This window comes from Mobula birostris, chromosome 2 (assembly GCF_030028105.1).
Source record: "Mobula birostris isolate sMobBir1 chromosome 2, sMobBir1.hap1, whole genome shotgun sequence".
In the NCBI taxonomy this organism is placed as follows: Eukaryota; Metazoa; Chordata; class Chondrichthyes; order Myliobatiformes; family Myliobatidae; genus Mobula; species Mobula birostris.
In genome coordinates this window covers 95777410-95799292 of record NC_092371.1, presented here as the reverse complement: position 1 = coordinate 95799292, position 21883 = coordinate 95777410, and the positions used below count along the sequence as shown (strand labels likewise).

General features: G+C 39.2%; 1 protein-coding gene across 3 annotated transcripts in view; it reads left to right on the top strand.

The window, feature by feature from the left end:
* Positions 1-21883, top strand: part of ppil2 (peptidylprolyl isomerase (cyclophilin)-like 2) — a 352242-nt gene that overhangs the window by 102150 nt on the left and 228209 nt on the right. For all 3 annotated transcript variants that reach the window (XM_072245362.1, XM_072245369.1, XM_072245376.1), the window contains 2 exons: positions 5353-5428; positions 12709-12869. In XM_072245362.1, the coding sequence (XP_072101463.1) occupies positions 5353-5428; positions 12709-12869 (237 nt within the window). The remainder of the gene's footprint in view (positions 1-5352; positions 5429-12708; positions 12870-21883) is intronic.

Genomic DNA, 21883 nt, shown 5'->3' with positions numbered 1-21883 from the left:
ATGGTATAACCCCAGCAAAGTGAAAGCCTCTCTCATATATCCGCAGTTCTGCCCTTAGGCCCTTGTATGATCCCCCCAAGATATCCTCTACCTACTGATGTGATGTTCTCCCTGATCAAAAGTGTGACACCCCATGCTCTTGTTGAATAATCTTCCTTCCATCATTCCTTAAACAGGTTTTGAGTTTCAAAATAAGTGAACTGATGTCAAATGAGTCAGAGACACTGGAAAATGGCTATTTAAATATTAGATGTAAAGCCTTTTATAACGTGCTCTGTAATAGGCTAATGAATAAGATCAGAGGGTTCAAAGCCAGGGTACAAGTAGCAGAATGGTTTGAAAACTGGTTTCAGGATAGAAACCTCTGTAGGAGTGAAAGGTACCTGCTCACTGTTGATGAGGATGTTTTGTGAAGCTCCAGGGAGGTCAGTGCTAGATCCACATTGTGCGTTACTGATTCAATCTTAGAATCAAAAACATAATTTTCGGTACCATGGTAGCTGGGACATTGGAGTTGAATTCCGCCACTTTCTCCATGTGACTGGGTGGGTTTCCTCCAGATCCTCTGGTTTCCTCCCATAGTCCAAAGGTGTACTGGTTAGTAGGTTAATTGGTCATTGTAAATTGTCCTGTGATTAAGCTCTGGTTAAATGGTGGGGGGGGGGGGTGGTTGCTAGGTGACCTGGCTCATGGGGCCAGAAGGGGCCGTTCCGTGCTGCTGGATCCCGAAATAAATAAATTGAATAAATTCTAAATTTAGAATGACGCTAAACTGAAGTGGGGGTGATAATTTAATCTTGAGGAAGTTAGCAACAGTAGGATATTAACAAACTTGCTGAATAGGCATTTGGTCATGAATGTGAAAACAGATTAATGTGACATAGTAATTTTGGTAAGAACAAAGAAGACTAATACTTGGAAGATATGAACGTAAATTATGGATCTTGGAGTACATCAACATGAAAAAAAATTGTGCCATAGAATAGTACAGCCACAAAATCAGGATGCTAATGTTTATTGCTAGAGACTTGAAAAGGAGAAAAGATGCACTAAACTTGTATCAAATCTTGGTTTAGACATTCAGTATACTGAGTGGAATTCTGATTTGCCATATTGTGGAAATGGCAAGGTTTACGAGGATGAAACCTCTAAGGAATTATACAGGTCTCTATGCAGCAAGATAGACCTATAAAATTTTGAAAAATCTTGGTAGAAGGAATGCCGATAATTTTATCGAAAGAGTGATGAGAATTTGAGCTCTGGGAGTGGCAGGGTGGATGCATTTAGGGAGGTTAGTCAAGCCAATGATGAGAAGAGAATGAAGGGTGACGCTAATAGATTTAGGTGAGGAAGGTTGAGAGGAAGATCAAGTGGACTGGTTGAATGACCTATTTCTGTATCACATACATATCCTATTCTAATCAATGAACTGTTGAGACGTTGTCATCACAGAGTGGTGTTGGTCCTTCAGATTCTTCATGTGTAAATTGACAGATGTTTAGAATGTAATAAATTGTATTAGTCAAAATGATCTATGCCATGTCTTATCTTATTATAAATTGTTATAAAATATCTGCCAATCTGACAGAGAACAAAATCTTCTTCCAAAACCTCATGAATAAACTGTCATCTCTCTACTCCCCATATTTTTGTTAACTGCAATCTTATTTATCTGGAGACAGGGAATAAATGCTTCAGTTTCTTATGTTGCATCTCTCCTTCTCTTCAGCCAGTGGTCATGCTTTTATGTTTTTGAAAAGGTTTTGGAAGGTTTTTGCTAAAAAAGAAATTTTGATGACCCTCTTCTTAGTTTTCTCAAAGTTATGCTCATTTAAAAAAAAATCTACTCTCATATATCTGGCATTGGGACAATCCATCATTTCAAAACAACCTAGATACTCCCAGTCAAAGAGATGCACAACAATGTTTAGACTTCTATCTACACTCTTCTCCAACAGCACTGGAGTACCACCAGCCACCACCCAAGCAACCTGATGTGATTATTATCCCAAATCTAGTACAAGGCCCCACTGAATGCTGCAGTCTCAGATGTACTGTACTCTGTATGCGACACTGAGCTGAGGCACAATCTGATTTCTCAGGTAGACCTAACATATTGGATCGATATTGATCACATTTACAAAGTCAAAGTAAATTTATTCTCAAAGAGTTTGTATGTCACCGTGTACTATTTTGAAGTTCATTTTCTTGTAGACGTTTACAGGAAAGTAAAGATATATTGAAAAAACTATACATACATTAAGGACTGACAAACAACCAGTATGCAACAGAAAACAAATTGTGCAAACAAACAAATAAGTAAATAGATAAGTAAATAAGTAGACAGACAGATAAATAATACTGACAAGATAAGTTGTAGAATCCTTGAAAGTGAGTCAATAGAATGTGGAATCAGTTCAGAATTGTGGTGAGTGTAATTGTCCATGCAGGTTCAGGAGTCTGATGGCTGTAGGTAATAAATGTTCCTGAACCCGCTCATGTGGGATCTAAGGCTCCTATGCCTCCTGCCCGATGGTATTAGCAATGCCTGGATGGTGGGAGGACTTTGATGACAAATGCAGCTTTGTTGTGGCAGTGCTCCTTGTAATGTGCTCAGTGGTGGACTGTAAAGGACTGGGGTGCATCCACCATTTTCTGTAGACTTTTTCATTCCTGAATATTGAAGTTTCCATGCCAGGCCATGATGCTACCAGGATACTCTCCACTGTATCTATAGAAGTTCGTCAAAGTTCTGGTGAATGCCAAATCTAAACAAACTTTTTCTGTTTGTGGGATCTTGCTCTGCATAAGTGACCAGGTCCAGGGTTTTCCCAGCATCAAGTATGAACTTGCAACAATTCTGCTACTGGGGAAGCAGAGCCACAGTGGGTTCAGGACTTGCATGTTTGCATTGGAATCTCAAAGTTCTTGGCATTTAGGTGGGGAAATGTCTGCATGCTCATGTGCCCCATTGACTGCATAGTGACTCTGACTACACTCAAAAACATGCAATTTTTTGTAAAATTATTTGAGATATCCAGGGCATCATTAAAAAACACAGTATAAATGTGTTATTTCTTAAATGATTTATTTTGGTACATAAAATGTGAAGCAATGCAAACAAATAATATAATTGTAATGTGGACTCTGGGACAAATAAAACAAACCATCAGCTTTCTGTGCACAGATATTTGAAGGTGGAAGGATGATTAAAATCCTGTTTAAGGAAAAAGCATACAGGGTCCTTGACTTCTTGAGCAGACGCAGAGTTAAGTATAAATAATGTTGCTCAACCTATATAATCATTGATTACCCTAGTATTACATGCAAGAACATAAGGGCTTTGGAGTGAAGTTTACAAGAGAAATGCAAGGACAATCAATTTCATTTTCATGAAGTAAGTAGAGAAGCTGCCTAATAGAGATAGGACATATACTGTCACGTGACTGGCAACAATGAATATAGAATTGAGTCAGGTCTTATAAAAACAAAAAAGCATTTATTAAACTTTGCTCATTATTATTAAAAAGATAAACGACCTTAACCGGAAGTAAACTGCTATGCGGCCATTTAACGAACTGCCAAACTTTGTACTAGTTCTTAAAGCGGTAAATATGAAAACAGTTCTTAGAATGGTAAATTTGAAAGTCCAAGAGATTTATACAGTCAATTAGGAAAGACTTTCCTGAAGTAAAGAATTTCTCGAAGACTCAACGTTACTGCCAATCCCAGCCGGAACCTGCCTTGTCCGCAGGATTCACGACGATGGAAATAAAATGGTTTAAAGGCACTGACCTTTCCCTCTGTAGAATAGACTAGATACTACACAACCTTTTCTGCTGCTTTTAGCAGAGGTTATCTCATGCAGATCATTCTTATTTGAACGAATTCAATAATGGTCGATCCTCTCCAAAACCGCCAAACGACTCCTTCAGGTTCCTGACTTCAATATTACTGAAAAGGTACATCGACAAATCTGGCAGCTGTTGGTGAAACTGCCGGCCCAACACTTCTGTACCTTACAATAGACAGTAAAAATCTGTTTTAAAATTAAACTGCGTCATGGGTCAAATACGCAGCAAAAACAGAGCATCTAACACAAAACTAAACTGAAAACTAACTGCGTCTGTATCTTATTTTACGGCGGTCGGCATCCAGCTTAATGGTGACCCAGCTTAACTGCGTCACCAGGGGTCTACCCTTATATACCCGGTGAGAACAGGTCATCATGTGACCTCACATTGGCGGGAAAATTACATCATGTGACCTCCGCAAGACCATTACATCATCCTCATAAGACAGTCACAAGATATCCATGAAGTATGTAACAATACTGTAAATTGGCAGGGGAGTAAAAGAAAGTTGTTGCACAGAGAGATACAGGGGTCCAAGTCTATAGTTCCCTGAAAGTGATAATGCAGTCTAGTGGTGAAGAGGCCATGTCAACTCCTTACCTTTAAAGATTGGGGCAAAGAATATAAGAGTTGTGATATTATCTTGCAACCTTACAAAATACTGGTTAGGCCACACTTGGAATATTACATGCAGTTCAGGTCTCTTAGGAAAGCCGTATTGTGCTGGAGAAGATGCATAGGAGATTCACCAGAATGTTGTCTGGATTGGAGGAATTTAGCTATAGGGAGAGATTGGGCAGACTGTAATGCTGTCCTTGGAGTCTGAGTGGTGATCTGAAATAGGAAAATAGGTTGAGAGGAAATAAATCAGCCATGATAGAATGATGGACCAGACTCAATTGTCTAAATGGTCGGATTCTGCTCCTTTGTCTTACAGGTCTTTAATGGGACCTATTCTCTCTATAGCTACTCTTTACTCTTAATATACCCCTATAGCCCAGCCACTTTGTACTTTCCCCTTTTCTTACCTACAGTTTCTTTTCATACCCCCTCCAATTTCTGAAAGTAATTTGTCCAGTTGACAAGTTGTATACTACAGTGAATGCCAGTGTGATTGTGTATGTAATGAGCAAGTACATTGTTGTTTTCCATTTGCCCTTTTCGTGGCGCTGAGTGGAATTCAATGCACAGTGAAGCCTGCTGTTCTGAACTATACAGGAATAAAATCAGTTGCATCTTGTAGGTTGGTCACTCTACCACAACAGCTCTGACAGCTGAAGAACAACTCGGCTTTCTGCTGTTTTATTTAAACTGTGTTATTACCCCTGAAGCTGTATCTTTTTCCTTAAACAAGTGTTGCAGAACAAGATATGACAAGAAAGTACAAAGGATAAAATCCTCAAACTTGTGCTTATTATATATAGAACAAAAGATATTTCTGAGTTTTATGTTCTTTGGCCTTAATTGTAATTTCTGTTTCTTTAACTTTTATCTGCAGGATCCAACCAATGTTGATAAGTTTAATGTTTCCAACTTTTTCCATGTAAAAAGAGGCATAAAGGTTCCTGATCCAGGTAAAGAATTTCTCTCACTCATAGCTCTGCAAATGTTGGTTTGATTGTTTTTTTTTTGGCATGTGCGTGTGTGCGTCTGCGTGCGCGAGATGATGTCTTTTTCAAGCCTTTACAAGGCACCAAGCAAGAGAGAGAGAGACTGTGTGGCACACCACTCCTCATACAGCCATTTTCGCAGTATTTTTCCCTTTTATTTTATGAGGTAGAGTTGCGATCTCAACACTCAACCCGGCACGGATGGAAAGTGTACTTGGGAGCAGCCCCGACTGGATTTGAACCTGCGAACCTCTGTTCCGGGGTCCGGCGCTGATGTCATTGTGCCACCAGCCGGCCTGCAAATATTGGTTTTAAAGAAGCATCATTTGATTGTGAAATTCTTTGTAGAAAGTAGGAAATATTCCTTAAGTATAAGTGTAGGAACATTAAATAGATGCAAGAATAGACAATTCATAAATTCATTTTAATTGTCACGGCGTTTCTTTGCAATTTATCTTCTACCTTGCAGGTCTGGAATAACTATACCTTTCTATTTCACATAATTTATTGAGTTTCATTGGATTTTAATAGTCTCCTTTAAAAGTTATTTGTAGACTAAATCTTGAAAAATATTTTGATTTACATAAGAGCATAAGAAATAGGAGCAGTAGTAGGCCACCTGGCCCGTTGAGCCTGCTCTACCATTCAATAAGATCATGGCTGATCTGGCCATGGACTCATTTCCACCTACCTGCCTTTTCCCCATAACCCTTAATTCCCCTACTATACAAAAATCTATCCAACCTTGTCTTTAATGCATTTACTGAGGTAGCCTTGACTGCCTCATTGGGCAGGGAGTACCAGAGATTCACCACTCTTTGGGAAAAGCAGATCCTCCTCATCTCCGTCCTAAGTTTGCTCCCCCAGATTTTGAAGCTATGTCCCCTAGTTCTAGTCTCACCTACCAGTGGAAGCAACTTTCCTGCCTCTACCTTATCTATCCCTTTCATAACTTTATATGTTTCTATAAGATTTCCTTTCATTTTTTCCTTCCAAAGTGGATGACCTGGCATTTACCAGCATTGTACTCCATCTGTCAAACCCTTGCCCACTCACTTAATCTATCTGTACCTCTCTGTAGGGTCTCCGTGTCTTCTGCACAATTTGCTTTTCCACTCAACTTAGTATCATCAGCAAATTTAGATACACTACACTCGGTCCCCTCTTCCAAATGGTTAATGTATATCGTGAACAGTTGCAGGCCCAGCAACAACCCCTGCAGCACATCACTCACCACTGTTTGTCAACCAGCGTAACACCCATGTATCCCAACTTTCAGCTTTCTATTAGTTAACCAATCTGCTATCCATGCTAATACGTTACCCCCAACTCCATGCATCCTTATCTTATGGATAAGTCTTTTATGTGGCACCTTATCGAACGCCTTCTGGAAATCCAAGTAAATAATGTCTGCGCTTGTTTATTCTCAAAGAACTCCAGTAAATTTGTCGAATAGGACCTGCTTTTGCTGAATCCATGCTGTGTCTGCCTGATGGATTCATTTCTTTTCAGATGCCTCGCTATTTCTTCTTTAATGATAGCTTCAAGCATTTTCCCAACTACAGATGTTAAACTAACTGGCCTATAGTTACCTGCCTTTTGCCTACATCCTTTTTTGAACAGTGGTGTGACATTCGCTGTCTTCAAATCCATCAGGACCTGCCCAGAGTCCAGAAAATTTTGGTAAATAATCACCAAAGCCTCTACAAACAAGGGGAAATCTGCAGATGCTGGAAATCCAAGCAACACACACAAAATGCTGGAGGAACTCAGGGCAGGCAGGCAGCATCTATGGAAAAAGTACAGTTGATGTTTCGGGCCAAAATCTTTCAGCAAAACTGGTCTCTCCTCAGCTTTTTTTTCTGCAGGAGTGTGGGAAAGTTGGGAAGGACAGTCCTTACAGATTATTTTTAGGAGCAGTCAGGCATATAGCTGAGGAAGGGGTCTTTTCTTCCCTCAATACTGCCAATCATTGTTGGTATAATTTCATAGAAATAGGAATGCAGGAATATACACTTCAGTTAGCAATATTTGGAGAGACAAATACTATATCATAAAATATCATTTATAACTTTAACCAACCTGTTAATGTTGGTTATGTCTATCACCCCTGTCTATCACGCCTTCACCTTCCCACTCTGCACATACCTCATTTTGTGTGAATATTGTGCCTTTTGACCGAATGTTGTGTCTTTATTTAAGAAGTGGTGTAAAGAAGAACCAGAAACTTGCCAGTCTGTAGAGGGCTCTGAGGGATAAGTTACATGTGCATGTAGAAAGGCAGGAGTTTATTAGGGGTAGTGAGCATAGCTTTGTGTGGGGGAGATCATGCCTTACAAACAATTGGTATTTTTGATGAACTGACCAAGAAGTTGATAAAAGCTTGGTCTATATGGATTTCAGTAAAGCCTTTGATTGGGTTCATGATAGGCTGCTCTAGGAGTTTAGATCGCAAGGAATCGGGGAGAGCTAATTAGATACCTGTTGACCTAATGGTAGGAAGCAGAGAATGATGTTGGAAGGTTGCTTCTTGGACTATAGGACTATGACAAATGATGTACCTCAGCAGTTAGGGCTGGCTCATTGCTTGTCATCTATATCAATGATTGGGATGCAAATTTACAAGTTGCAGTTAGCAGATGACACTAAAATAGAAGGTAATGTTGACAGAGAAGAAAATCAAAAATTCCAGAATGATCTTGATAAGCTAGGTAAGTGGGCTGAAGGAAATGGAGTTTACTTCAAGAAAGTCTGTTGCACTTTGAGCGTCAATCAAAGTAGGACTTTCACAGTATTGTGAAACAGAGAGAGTGGAGTTCAGGTCTATTGTTCCATGAAAGTGCAGTCACAGGTAGACAAGCTGGTCATTTCATAGCTTGTCACACCAGACAGCCAGCCACTCTAGTGTTGTTTGGTTGATGTTGAGCAGGTCAGTGTCAGCTAAATCAGGTGAGAGTGGGCAGTTGCGCAGAACGTGTTCAATGTTCTGCACCCTTTCACCACACTCACAGGATTCGCTGGTCTTTAAACCCCACTTCACCATATTGTCTCTCGCCCTACAAACTCCCGCTCTCGCTCTGTTGAGAGTGCACCACTTCCGTCTGTCAGGCAGTGCCCCATCTGGCAACATTTCTGTAGGGTCTTGCACCGTATTGTTTGGTGGGGTTCTGGCTTCTGTTTGTTGCCAAAGGTCAATCTTGTATGTTTGGGGGGATGTTCCATGCAGTAGTTCCTCCACTGTAGCAAAGCTTTTCCTCGATTTTAGGCGGTTGGAAACTGGCACATGATGGTGTAGTGGGTACCATGGATCCGAGTTCTGTTTACCTTTTTCAATTTTTGTTGTAGTGTGTCTTCAGATCTCTGGGGGAGCAGTGCCTGCAAGTCTGTAAATGATGTTAGTGGGTGTGGGGTGCAGTGTGCCCATGATTATTCAGCAGGCTTCGTTAAGCAACGGGTCTATTTTCTTCGCATGGGCTGATCTGCCCTACACAGGTGCACAGTATTCTGCAGGTGCATAGCAGAATGCTAGGGCAGTTGATCTAAGTGTGTGGCAGTTCAAAAATATTCTTGATAAGATAATTGAATAAGTACATGAATAGAAAAGATTTCAAAGGATTTGGGCCAAAAGAGGCAAATGGGATTGGCTTGGATAGGCATCTTTTTCAGCATGAACTACTTTTCAAACTGTCTGTTTCTATGTTGTATTTATGAATATCTTTAGGTTTATAACAACATTAGCCCAATCTACTCAACCTGTACTACTAGATTAACTCCCTCATTCTAAGAATCAGTCCAGTCTGTTGTATTGTTCTGGGGAGACAACAGCACATGCCTTATCCTTGGTTGAGCAAGCTAGGGCTTTTCTCTTTGGAGTGATGGAGGATGAGAGGTGACTTGATAGAGGTGTACAAGATGGTAAGAGGCATAAGTAGAGTGGACAGCTAGAGCGGACAGCTAGAGCCTTTTTCCCAGGGTGGAAATGGCTAATACACGAGGGCATAATTTTAAGGAGATTGGACAAAAGCACATGGGGAATGTCAGAGGTAGGTTTGTACACAGAGAGCGATGAGTACATGGAATGCCCTGCCGGGGGTGGTGATAGAGGCAGGTATATTAGGGACATTTAAGAAGCTGCTAGACAGGCACATGGTGATAGAAAAATGGAGGGCTATGTAGGAGGGAAAGGTTAGGTTGATCTTAGAGTAGGTTAAAAGTTCAGCATAACATCGTGGACTGAACGCCTGTACACTGCTGTAATGTTCTATGTTCTGGTCTGTCCAGTCCTTCATTAGCCAGTGTTTATCAGTCTAATCAAGCTCACCATTTCCTTTAGTTTTGAGAAACTGCTAGTTGGTTTCAAGACTAACATTGAAATTTTCAACCTATGATGATATTTTGGTATACAGCAACGAAATACAGCAAGGTGTAGCAATGCAATCTTATGCCATCTATATCAACAGGTTAAAAACTTGGCACTTCCCTGAACCCAATAATTAAAATTGGCTCATTTTTGATTTTGCCTCAAGTCTGAAGTTATTCACGACAAAGGCAACACACATCAAAGTTGCTGGTGAACGCAGCAGGCCAGGCAGCATCTCTAGGAAGAGGTACAGTCGACGTTTCAGGCCGAGACCCTTCGTCAGGACTAAGGGTCTCGGCCTGAAACGTCGACTGTACCTCTCCCTAGAGATGCTGCCTGGCCTGCTGCGTTCACCAGCAACTTTGATGTGTGTTGCTTGAACTTCCAGCATCTGCAGAATTCCTGTTGTTTGCACTACAAAGGCATGTCACTTTCATCCATTTTCCCAATTCAAGCTAATTGCTCTGCTCTTTTGGTTAGATGTGGACGTAGATGCTTCTTCACTGGGTGGAAAGTACCATTTGTTGAACTGTATTGAGCGGATGGTGATGGAATTTAGTGAAACAGCTTTAATGCACTGATTTCGCTATTACATTTCTTTACTTTTCACAATGCTTGTGATATCTAGGGTGGCTTAATGGTGTAGCTGGTGGTTTTACTGCTTCACTGTGACAGAGACCTAATTTTAATCCTGACCTCTGTTGTAGTTGGTGTAGATATTGCATATTTTTCCTGTGACTGCCAGTGTTTCCTCTGGGTTCTCCAGTTTCATCCTACATTGCAAAGATGTGCAGGTTGGCTCTGGTCAAGGTGATGTGAACGATGTCATGGCTCAAACTTGGTTGTTGCTTTTTGGGTTTGTAGGGATGAGAGGGGAGTTGGGGGTCAGGTTACAGTTTAGGACAGGAATGTGGGAGAGTTAGAGGTCCAGGGTAGTTAATGAAGAGCCTAAGCAGGAGTTCAAGTCCAGGTCGAAGCACTCCACAGTGGAATTTCAGCAATCTGTGGTTGAAAATCAGCAATCCCGAAAGTCATGTCACAGGTGCTGAGTATATCAGAAATCCCGAGGTTGGAGACCGGTCCTGGGTGAGATCCAGGTATAGGCAGTAGTCATGAGGGCACTGGGGTCAGAGATCCGTGCAAGTCTCGAAATCGAGGTTCGTGTGTGTCTGGTAGTAGAGGCTTGAAGGTTAAAGCTGGTGAAGTCCAGAGGGCAAAGCCAAAGGTCGAAGCCTGAAGGTCAAAGATCAAATGCAGAAGCCCAAAGGAGTCAAGAGTCACTGGGATCAGAAGTCCAAAGATCAAACTTGTAATCAAAGTCTTGTATGAAGTCCAGAGCTGGAGACCTGATGTCTGCGAGTCTGAGAATCTGGAGACAAGGACTGGAAGCCCTAAGGTGGCCTTTCTTGGGTTTGGTGGCCTGTCTGGGTGTGTGATTGTGTGTGTGTTGGGAGGGTGGTAGGAATGGGAAAGGGGCTTGCTTTGCTGTTTATGTTTAGTTGTTGTTGCTGCTTGTTTTGTCCTGTGGAACATTGTAGGCATGCTACATCGTTGCTGGAATGTGTGGCAACATTTGGGGGCTGCCCCCAGCACATCCTTGGATGGGCTGTTTCAAAGTGCATGTGATTAATAAATCTGAATCTGAAGTTAGTAGAGCAATTGGATGTTGTAAGTTGCATTTGTGTGTTTCGGAATGGTTGGATCTAGTGAGGGTTTGATGAGAACATGGGATTAATGTAGGGTCAGTGTAATTAGGTAGTTGATGGTGGAGATGGTCCTTGCGGGTTGAAGGCCTTGCTTTATCTCTCTCTGATTCAATAGCAAATGTGTTGTTTTATTATTATCAATCACCTTTTTCTTTCTTTCTTAATTTCGCTGTGCAAGTGCACTTACCATGTAATTAGGGAGGTTTATGTTGAATTGTACACTCACTGGTGACACCAAAGGAAGGAGTTTATTACATTACATTGCAGCATCTCTAAGCTTGAAATGTGGTCCTGGTTCCTACTGTGTGAAAACAATTTATGAAGAGATGCATTTGTAATGAATATAATGAATTGGAATTAGATCTGAAAGATTAAAGAAAATATGAAAACTGCTTGTAGTCAGTTGCAAGAAAAGTTGTGGTTTGTCTATACAGTTAATTAGCCTGGATTATATACTCCACGAAATTTGAGGTTCAAGAATTTTAGCTATAGCTATTCTTAGTTCACACCAGTGGTTATTTAGGCATGGTACTGGAGGACTGCCAATATGAAATGAGACAAAATTCAGATGAAAAAAAGACTGCTTTATTGAGCTACACACACAAAATGCTCGAGGAAATCAACAGGTCAGGCAGCAACTCTGGACAGAAATGAACCCTTCATCAGTCTCAGCCTAAAATTTTGACTGTTCATTTCTCTCCATAGATACTGGATGACCCGTTTGAGTTCCTTCAGTATTTTCTGTGTATTGTTCAATATTTTCAGCATCTGCAGAATCTCTTGTGTCACACCTGTTTTATTTATTGCAAGCAGACAATAAAATGGGATAAGTGTAGGATTAGTTAATTGCTTATTTGTTAGTGGCTTAGTCTGTGGGCTGATGAGCCTGTTTCTGCTCCCTATCTCAAATGATTGAATATCTAGACAGGGTATTGCTGAATGGGGCATCACTACTTAACTGGTTGGCACAATATCCTGTGAAGTCACTTGATTTATTCAGAATAACTTGGGTGGTGTGCTTAATTAAAACAATGTATTCTCAATCAGTTAGGTACTTCAATAAAAAATTTTTTATACAAGAGCTGAAATTCATTTCCTCTGGTTTTCTCTGTAACACACAGAACCAAAAGAAAAGAATAATATTTTAGAATTTCACTCATATCCTGTATATTTTCTAGATGAGGAGAAAGCAAAGTCAGACCCATCCTACTATCTGAAAAACACCAGTCTGGAGCTAAGGGAAACTCTGTCTGAACTATACAGAGATTATAAAGGCGATGAAATGCTGGCATCTATTATGAAAGAACCAGGGAAAAAGAAAGTGGATAAAATAAACGCGGTGAGTTCAAGTATTCATTAATATATGATAATAAATGATGGCATTTCTTGATAATGAAAGTACCATGTTAAAGGAAAAGAGCAATAGTTTTAATCTGTGAGGAAGCTGGGAAGATTGTCAACACAAATTGGGAGAAAAATTTCAAATGACAAATTGCGCTCTGTTTTCATGCAGTTGAGGCCTTCCATTGTTGGTGGTCATTCATGGATATTGCATTCTAGCTGTCTACGTGATACACAAGCCAGAGCAGTAGGATATGGAGGTCGGGCAGCATCAGTCAGAAACGATGAGTCGACGTTTCGGGCCGGAACCCTTCGTCAGGACTGAAAAATGAAAGATGGGGAAGGATTTGAAGAATGCTTGTAGCTTCAGTTGATAACCAGTAATTTGAATTACTGGTCTATCAACTGACGCTACAAGCATTCTTCAAGTCCTTCCCCATCTTTCATTCTTCAGTCCTGACGAAGGGTTCCGGCGGGAAACGTCGACTCATCGTTTCTGACTGATGCTGCCTGACCTGCTGAGTTCATCCAGCATACTGAAAGTGTTGCTTTGATCTTTTACAGCATCTGCAGATTATTTTGTATTTAGGATATGGAGAACAAGCTGTTGCCCGTGCAGCATGCTGCCCCTCTCCGCACAGCTGATGAATTCAAAGGAACGGCAGAGATGACACCAGTTTGACACCAGTGGTGTTGCAGTCAATGTTGAACTCAACTTTGGTCTGCCTTAGGGACTCCAGCTCCAGATTTTACCTTGGGGTTTACTCCCAAAGCCTTCCGCTTGAGTGGGTATAGCTGCAAGTCAGTGGAGGTTTGAGATCAAAGTTTTCCTTCCAGGTGAGTTGTCAACCATGACTGATTGAGCCCTATCTACCTGAAGCAGCTGATTTTAAAGTGCCAGAAACCTGTCAGTATAACTGGTTCCACCAGGCTTAGTAGCTAACCAGGAGCTGGACTTGGTTGTCAGAGGCTATTTGAGAAGCATGCTATTGGGATCATTTAATAGGCAGTGTGAGTTTATCCCCACTACCTCCCCTGGCTAAGATGACCTTAAGGAATTAAATGTAAACTAATAGGTATCTGAATGTCATTTACTTGGAAAATTTCAGTTTCTTCTCTATTAAATATGTAAGATTTATGAATGCCCATTAGACAGAGATTTAGAGCAGTTCACGTCAAATATACTGACAGCAAATGCAAGGTGATTGAGAGCTGAGTACTCTGCTAAGATTAAGATGCTTTTAACAAGTTATTCCATGAATCAGAGTTTATTTTAATGTTGAAGATGTTATGTAATTTCATGTTGTTCGGTAGTTTCCTAGCTTTTCTTTCAGAAGCACCTAGGAAAATAAAACCTAAGCAGAGTCTGCAATGTTTTACCAAACAGAACTGTGATTGATAACTCTGTTGGACCTTTTTGAGGATATTACTAGTTGAATAGAATAGGTATTTTCAGAAAGATTTTAATAACGTATCATGCAAGTGATTGATTTACAAGGTTAAAGCTCTTGGGATTAGGGGTAGTATACTGGCGTGAGAAGAAAATTTGTTAACAGAGCCAGAGATGGGAATAAACTGGTCTTGCTAGTTTGGCAGGTTGGGAGAGTGGTTATTGCAGAGATGAGTGTTTTTGCTTGACCTGTTCATAACCTATATCAGTGCTATATTTTATAACTAATGCTATAAAACTAGGCAGGATTATGAGAATGAAGGAGATGTAGGCCAGTTAAGTTTGTGGGCAGTAGCATGGCAGATGAAATATAATGCAGAAAAATGGGAAATTGTCCACTTTGGAGCATAAAACAGAAAAGAAAAGTAATTTTTAAATAGTGGCAGACTAGGAAAGGCTGATGTTCAAAGGGACTTGGATACTCTTGTGCACATTATGCCAAATCAACTCAGGAACACTAAGCAATTAGGAAGACATATTGGATGTAAACATTTGATACAAGGGACTACACCTGAAATATTGTATGCAGTTTTAATTTCCTTAATCATAAAAGAATATGCATGCCATGGGGTGTTGGGGGGGGTGGTTGCAGATTCACTTCTGGAACATCAGTTTTGCCTTAAGAAGAGAGATTGTATAGATTAAGCCTGTGTTCTCTAGAATTTAAAAAATTAGAGGATACTATTGAAACATAAAAATATTGTGCAGAGTTTGACAGGTTGCATGCACAGAGAATGTTTTCCTTAGTCAGGGAGTCTAGAACCATTGGTCACAGTCTCAGAATAATGAGTAGATTATTTAGGATTGACATGAAGGGAAATTTCTTCAAACAGATGATAGGAGCATCAATAGTGGAGGAAGGGAAACCCCATTCATTGAAGGAGGAGGACATCTCTGATGTCCTGGAAAGGAAAGCCTCATCTGGGAATGGATGTGGCGGACACAGGATTCAAGAAAAAGGAATAGCATTTTTATAGGAGACAGAGTGGGAAGAGGAATAGTCTAGATAGCTGTGGGAGTTGGTAGGTTTATAAAAGATATTGGTAGACAGTTTGTCTCCAGAAATAGAGACAGAGAGATTGAGAAAAGGGAAAGAGCTGTCTGAAATGGACCAAGTGAATTTAAGGACAGGTTTGAAATTGGAGACAAAATTACTGAAGTTGATTAGCTCAGCATGGGTGTATGAGCAGCACCAATGTAGTTGTTAATGTAGCGCAGAGTGAGTTGGGGAGCATTACAAGGTAAGGCTTGGAACATGTATGCAATGAAAAAACAAGCATAGCTGGGGCCCATGGCTACACCCTGAGTCTGGAGAAAGTGGGAAAACCCTAAAGAGAAATTGCTGAGCCCAAGGACCGATTCTGCTAATTGGAGGAGGGTGGTGGAGAAGTGGGGACTGGTGGGATCTGTGATTGGAATGTTTCAGTATTAAACAGCAGAACTGTGCTGTGACTTTGACTTGGTGTTTTAGAACAACCCCTAGAAGGAAACTTCTAGTATCCAACTTTTCATTCAGACACCAACCCAGAACATCCAGGTGATCTGAAGGGTGGTTCACAGTACCTATTGTGTGAAAAAGTGAAGTAGAAAGATACTCCACAATACAAAACCCTTTTTAGAAATTCTATGCTGAACATGTCTTCTATATGTAAAAATTTGACATTTTAACACAGCTAGCAGACACACAATTCCTTCGTCATAAGAGCAAGTATTAGAAAGGCAAATGTGCAACTAGATCTAAATGTAAAAGCACTAATGTGATTAATTTTGCATCAAACAGAAAGATAGCTGATACATCATTCAAATAAACAGGGAATATGGAATTTTTTGATACTTCATGAACTTAACAATACACAAATAGGAAGGAATTTAATCATATGATTTCTGCAGCTCACTGTTTCCCAATTGTATGTACTACCAGAAGTTGACACAGTGAGTAACAAACCATAAAGACTGGCTGCAGAGAAAAATATAATAAAATGCAAGTTAAATACAGTCAGATTGTGAAAACAAAAAAAAAGAAGACTCGTGCTTTTGATTCTTTCAATAGAATGTAATGTTGTTCTACAATTGGCAAGCCAGTACTTTCAATGCTGATATTATTCAATAACTGAAGCTTGCCTGTGTAACTTTAATAAACTATGTCACCTATTGGTGATGGAGGGTCCATCAAAACTGCCATTTGAAAACAAAAGATTTGCTTCTCTTAAAATTATCTAATATTTAGTGCAAGAATACATGAATTTAGAGCATAGAAGGGCAGCCTCCCATTTAAACCCATTCTGACATTTATCAGAATTATGTCTGATCTTCCACCTCAATGCCATTTTTTCCACTATTCCTTTTTCTTTCTTTTTCAATATTTTTATTAATTACTTGCATAGACGAATACAAAATACATTATGGTGTTATGGAAACAGAAACGAGATTGAATTTCCCCATAACTATGTATTGTAAATTAACCATAATATTGAAAAGGTATATTTTATTCTAATCTAAAGCAAAATCAAAACCCCATAACAAAATAGAAAAAAAAGAGAAAAAATACAGAAAAAAAATCTGTTTGGTTAAAAGAAAAGGAAAAAAATTTCTGACATATAGTTGTAAATTCAAACATATAATAGCTATCCTCATTGCTGACCAAATCGAAAATTGTGAAAGTAGTTCCAAAAGGGTCCACATAATGGTGAAAAAATCTTGTCTAGGCATAGAAATAGAACAGCTAATCTTCTCCAGAGTGAAACATGCCATAACATCAATCAACCAATGGGCATGAGTAGGTGGAGCGGCATCTTTCCATTTAAGCAACAAAACTCTTCTGGCTAAAAGAGAAATAACAGCCAAAATATGCAAATCATTCGGCTTAAGAATAAAATCATTTCCTCCAATAATGCCAAACAAGGCAGTCAGAGGGTTGAGTTTAAAGTTTACTTTAAAAAGCTCCAAGAAAGTTTGAAATACTTCTTTCCAAAATTTATCAAACCGCAGGCAGGACCAAAACATATGAATTAGAGAGGCCTCTTCGACATTACACCTATTACAGTATGGAGAAAAATCTGAGTAAAAACAAGAGAACTTATCTTTAGTCATATAAGCTCTATGAACCATTTTAAATTGTAAAAGAGAGTGACGCGCTCATAATGAAGGGGTGTGAACAAGTTAAAAAATTTCATTCCAAGTATCCTCATCAATTGAAATCTGTAGGTCATGTTCCCAGGGGTTTTTAATTTTGTCTAACGGAATGTTTCTCAATGCCAACAACATATTATAAATATTAGATATAGATCCATTATGAAAAGGTTTCAAAGTAAAAATTGAATCAATTAAACTTTTATCTGGACATTTAGGAAATGTATAAAGTCAAGAACGCAAGAAGTCTCTAATTTGTAAATATCTAAAAAAGTGAGCTTTACGAAGATTATATTTAATATAGTTGATCAAATGAGGAAAGTCTATCTCCAACAAACAGATCCTGAAAACATTTAATACCTAGTCTATTCCACTCTTTAAAAACTACATCAGTCAAAGAAGGTTTAAAAAAAAATTGGAAAAAATGGGACTAGAGAGTGATAAACCAAATAACTCAAAGAATTTTCTAAATTGTAACCAAGTCCTCAAAGAATGTTTAACTACAAAATTATTAGTTAAATTACTTAAGGATAGAGGAATTGAACAACCAAGAGAAATAGCAGAAAATTTATTAACAGAATTGACTTCTGAAGAAATCCAAACCGGACATTCTTCACGACTAATGTAATATATCCAAAACGTAAGGTAGCGTATGTTGACTGCCCAGTAGTAAAACCTAAAACTGGGAAGTTCTAATCCCCCATTTTTTTTTTTAGCTTTCTGAAGATGAACATTGTTTAATCGTGCGATTTTATACTTCCATAAGTAAGAAGATATAATCGAATTTAAAGAGTTGAGAAAGGATTTAGGAATAAAGGCAGGTAGGGCTTGAAATAAGTATAAAAATTTAGGCAAAATATTCATTTTAATAAAATTAATATGTCCAATCAGCGATAAAGAAAGGAGAGACCAATTTGAAAGTACCTTCTTAACGTATTCCAAAAGAGTGAAAAAGTTTTCTTAATAAAGAAATTTATAATTCTTAGTAATTGTTGTACCCAAATACGTAAATTGATTTCTCACAATTTTAAAAGGAAATTCAGAGTTAATTGATACAAAATTATTCAAAGGAAAAAGTTCACTCTTGTGAAGATTAAGTTTATATCCTGAGAACTGACTAAATTCAGAAAGTAAAGAGAGTATTGTGGGTAGAGAGGACTCCACATTAGACATGTAGGGCAAAACGTCATCAGCATAAAGCGACACTGTATGAGTGATACCCCTCCTTAAAATACCTGATTATGTCAACGGATTCACGAAACGCTATGGCTAAAGGCTCTAAAGCCAAATCAAAAAGTAAAGGACTCAAAGGACAATGGTTTAGAACTCTGAGAGTTAGTGAGAACCTGTGCAGTGGGAGATGAATACAGTAATTTAATCCATTGAATAAAATTGGGGCCAAATTTAAATTTATCTTATATTTTAAATAAATAATTCGATCAACCCGGTCAAAGGCTTTCTCAGCATCCAAAGGAATCATGCATTTCAAAGTTTCTTTAGAGGGAGAATAAATAACATTCAGTAAACAATGAATGTTAAAATGAGAATAACGATTTTTAATAAATCCGGTCTGGTCATCAGAGTTAATAAAAGGCAGAATGTTTTCCATCCTATGAGCCAAAAGTTTAGATAAAATTTTAGTGTCAACATTAAGTAAAGAAATAGGTCTGTAGGAAGAGCTATCAGTTGGACCTTTATTCTTTTTGAGTATAAGTGAAATAGAGACATCATAAAAAGATTGTGGCAACCTACCTAATTTAAAAGAGTCAGAAAGAACAAAGTAAGTGAGGAATAAGCAAAGGAGCAAAAGCTTTGTAGAACACTCCAGAAAATCCGTCAGGACTGGGAGCCTTCTCTGAACTCAGAGAATGGACAACCCGGACAGTTTCCTCAGAAAAAAAGGTTGATCTAACCATTTTCGATTAACCTCAGAAAGTGAGGGAATGTTTAAACGATCCAGAAAATTATTCATAGCATAATTGGCTTTAGGGGAATCTGAACTATACAGTTTAGTGTAAAAGTCTCTAAAAGTATCTTTTATTTCTAATTGATCAGAAGTTTTATCACCATTCGCTTTGGAGATTTCCTTAATTTGATGTTTAACTGTTAAAGTTTTAAGTTGATTAGCCAAAAGTTTGCCTGTTTTATCACTATGAACATAAAATTGACTTTTATGTTTTAAAAGTTGAGTTTCAACAGGGTAAGTTAAGAGCAGATCATATTTAGTTTTAACTTACACACGTCTTTTATACAAAACGGGATTGGGATCAGAAGCATATTTTTGATCGAAATGTTTAAGCTGATTGGCTAAGTCAGTTCTCTCCTTATTAGCTATTTTCTTAATACTTGCAGTATAGGAAATAATTTGGCCTCTAATATAAGCCTTGAAAGCATCCCAAATAATAATAATAAGTGCCATCAAGCATATTCTCTTCAAAGAAAAAAGTAATTTGACTCTCTAGAAATTGTAAAAAAAAAAGCGCCTTATCTGATAGTAAAATTGGATTAAAACGCCAAAATCTGTTTGATCGAGAAACAGCTGGAAGTTAAAAGAACGGGGGCATGATCTGAAACAGCAATTTCTTTATAATCACAGGATCGAACAGAAGGGTATCAAATGACTATCGACACAAAAATAATCAATCCTGGAATAGGTATGATGAACATGAGAAAAAAAGGAATATTCTCTACTTATTGCGTGAAAAAAAGGCCAAACATCAATAATGTCACATTTCATTAGAAAAGATTGGATATAGACCATAAGACCATAAGACAAAGGAGCAGAAGTCGGCCATTCGGCCCATCGAGTGTGTTCCGCCATTTTATCATGAGTTGATCCATTCTCCCATTTAGTCCCACTCCTCCGCCTTCTCACCATAACCTTTGATGCCCTGACTACTCAGACACCTATCAGTCTCTGCCTTAAATACACCCAATGACTTGGCCTCCACTGCTGCCCGTGGCAACAAATTCCGTAGATTCACTACCCTCTGGCTAAAAGAATTTCTTTGCATTTCTGTTCTGAATGGGCGCCCTTCAATCCTTAAGTCATGCCCTCTCGTACTAGACTTCCCCATCATGGGAAACAACTTTGCCACATCCACTCTGTCCATGCCTTTCAATATCCGAAGGGTGTCCCCTCAATCTTCTAAACTCCAAGGAATACAGTCCAAGAGCGGACAAACTTTCCTCATATGTTAACCCTCTCATTCCTGGAATCATTCCAGTGATTCTTCTCTGTACCCTCTCCAATGTCAGCACATCCTTTCTTAAATAAGGAGACCAAAACTGCTCACAGTACTCCAAGTGAGGTCTCACCAGCACCTTATAGAGCCTCAACATCACATCCCTGCTCCTATACTCTATTCCTCTAGAAATGAATGCCAACATTGCATTCGCCTTCTTCACTACCGACTCAACCTGGAGGTTAACCTTAAGGGTATCCTGTACGAGGACTCCCAAGTCCCGTTGCATCTCAGAACTTTGAATTCTCTCCCCATTTAAATAATAGTCTGCCTGTTTATTTCTTCTGCCAAAGTGCATAACCATACACTTTCCAACATTGTATTTCATTTTCCACTTCTTTGCCCATTCTTCCAATTTATCCAAGTCTCTCTGCAGACTCTCTGTTTCTTCAACACTACCGGCCCCCCCACCTATCTTTGTATTGTCAGCAAACTTAGCCACAAAGCCATCTATTCCATAATCCAAATCGTTGATGTACAATGTAAAAAGAAACTGCCCCAACACGGACCCCTGTGGAACGCCACTGGTAACCAGCAGCCAACCAGAATAGGATCCCTTTATTCCCACTCTCTGTTTCCTGCCAATCAGCCAACGCTCTATCCATGTATGTAACTTTCCCATAATTCCATGGGCTCTTATCTTGTTAAGTAGCACATGTGTGGCACCTTGTCAAAGGCCTTCTGAAAATCCAAATGTACAACATCCATTGCATCTCCCTTGTCTAGCCTACTTGTAATTTCCTCAAAAATTGTAATGGGTTTGTCGGGCAGGATTTTCCTTTAAGGAATCCATGCTGAGTTCTGCCTACCTTGTCATATGCCTCCAGGTACTCTGCAACCTCATCCTTGACAATCGACTCCAACAACTTCCCAACCACCGAAGTCAAGCTAACAGGTCTACAATTTCCTTTTTGCTTCCTTGCTCCCTTCTTAAATAGCGGAGTGACATTTTCAATCTTCCAGTCCTCCGGAACCATGCCAGAATCTATCGACTTTTGAAAGATCATCACTAATGACTCCGCAATCTCCACAGCTACTTCCTTCAGAACACAAGGGTGCATTCCATCTGGTCGGGGAGATTTATCTACCTTTAGACCATTCAGCTTCCTGAGTACTTCCTCTGTCACAATTGTGACTGCGCACACTTCTCTTCCCTGCCACCCTTGAGTGTCCGGTATACTGCTGATG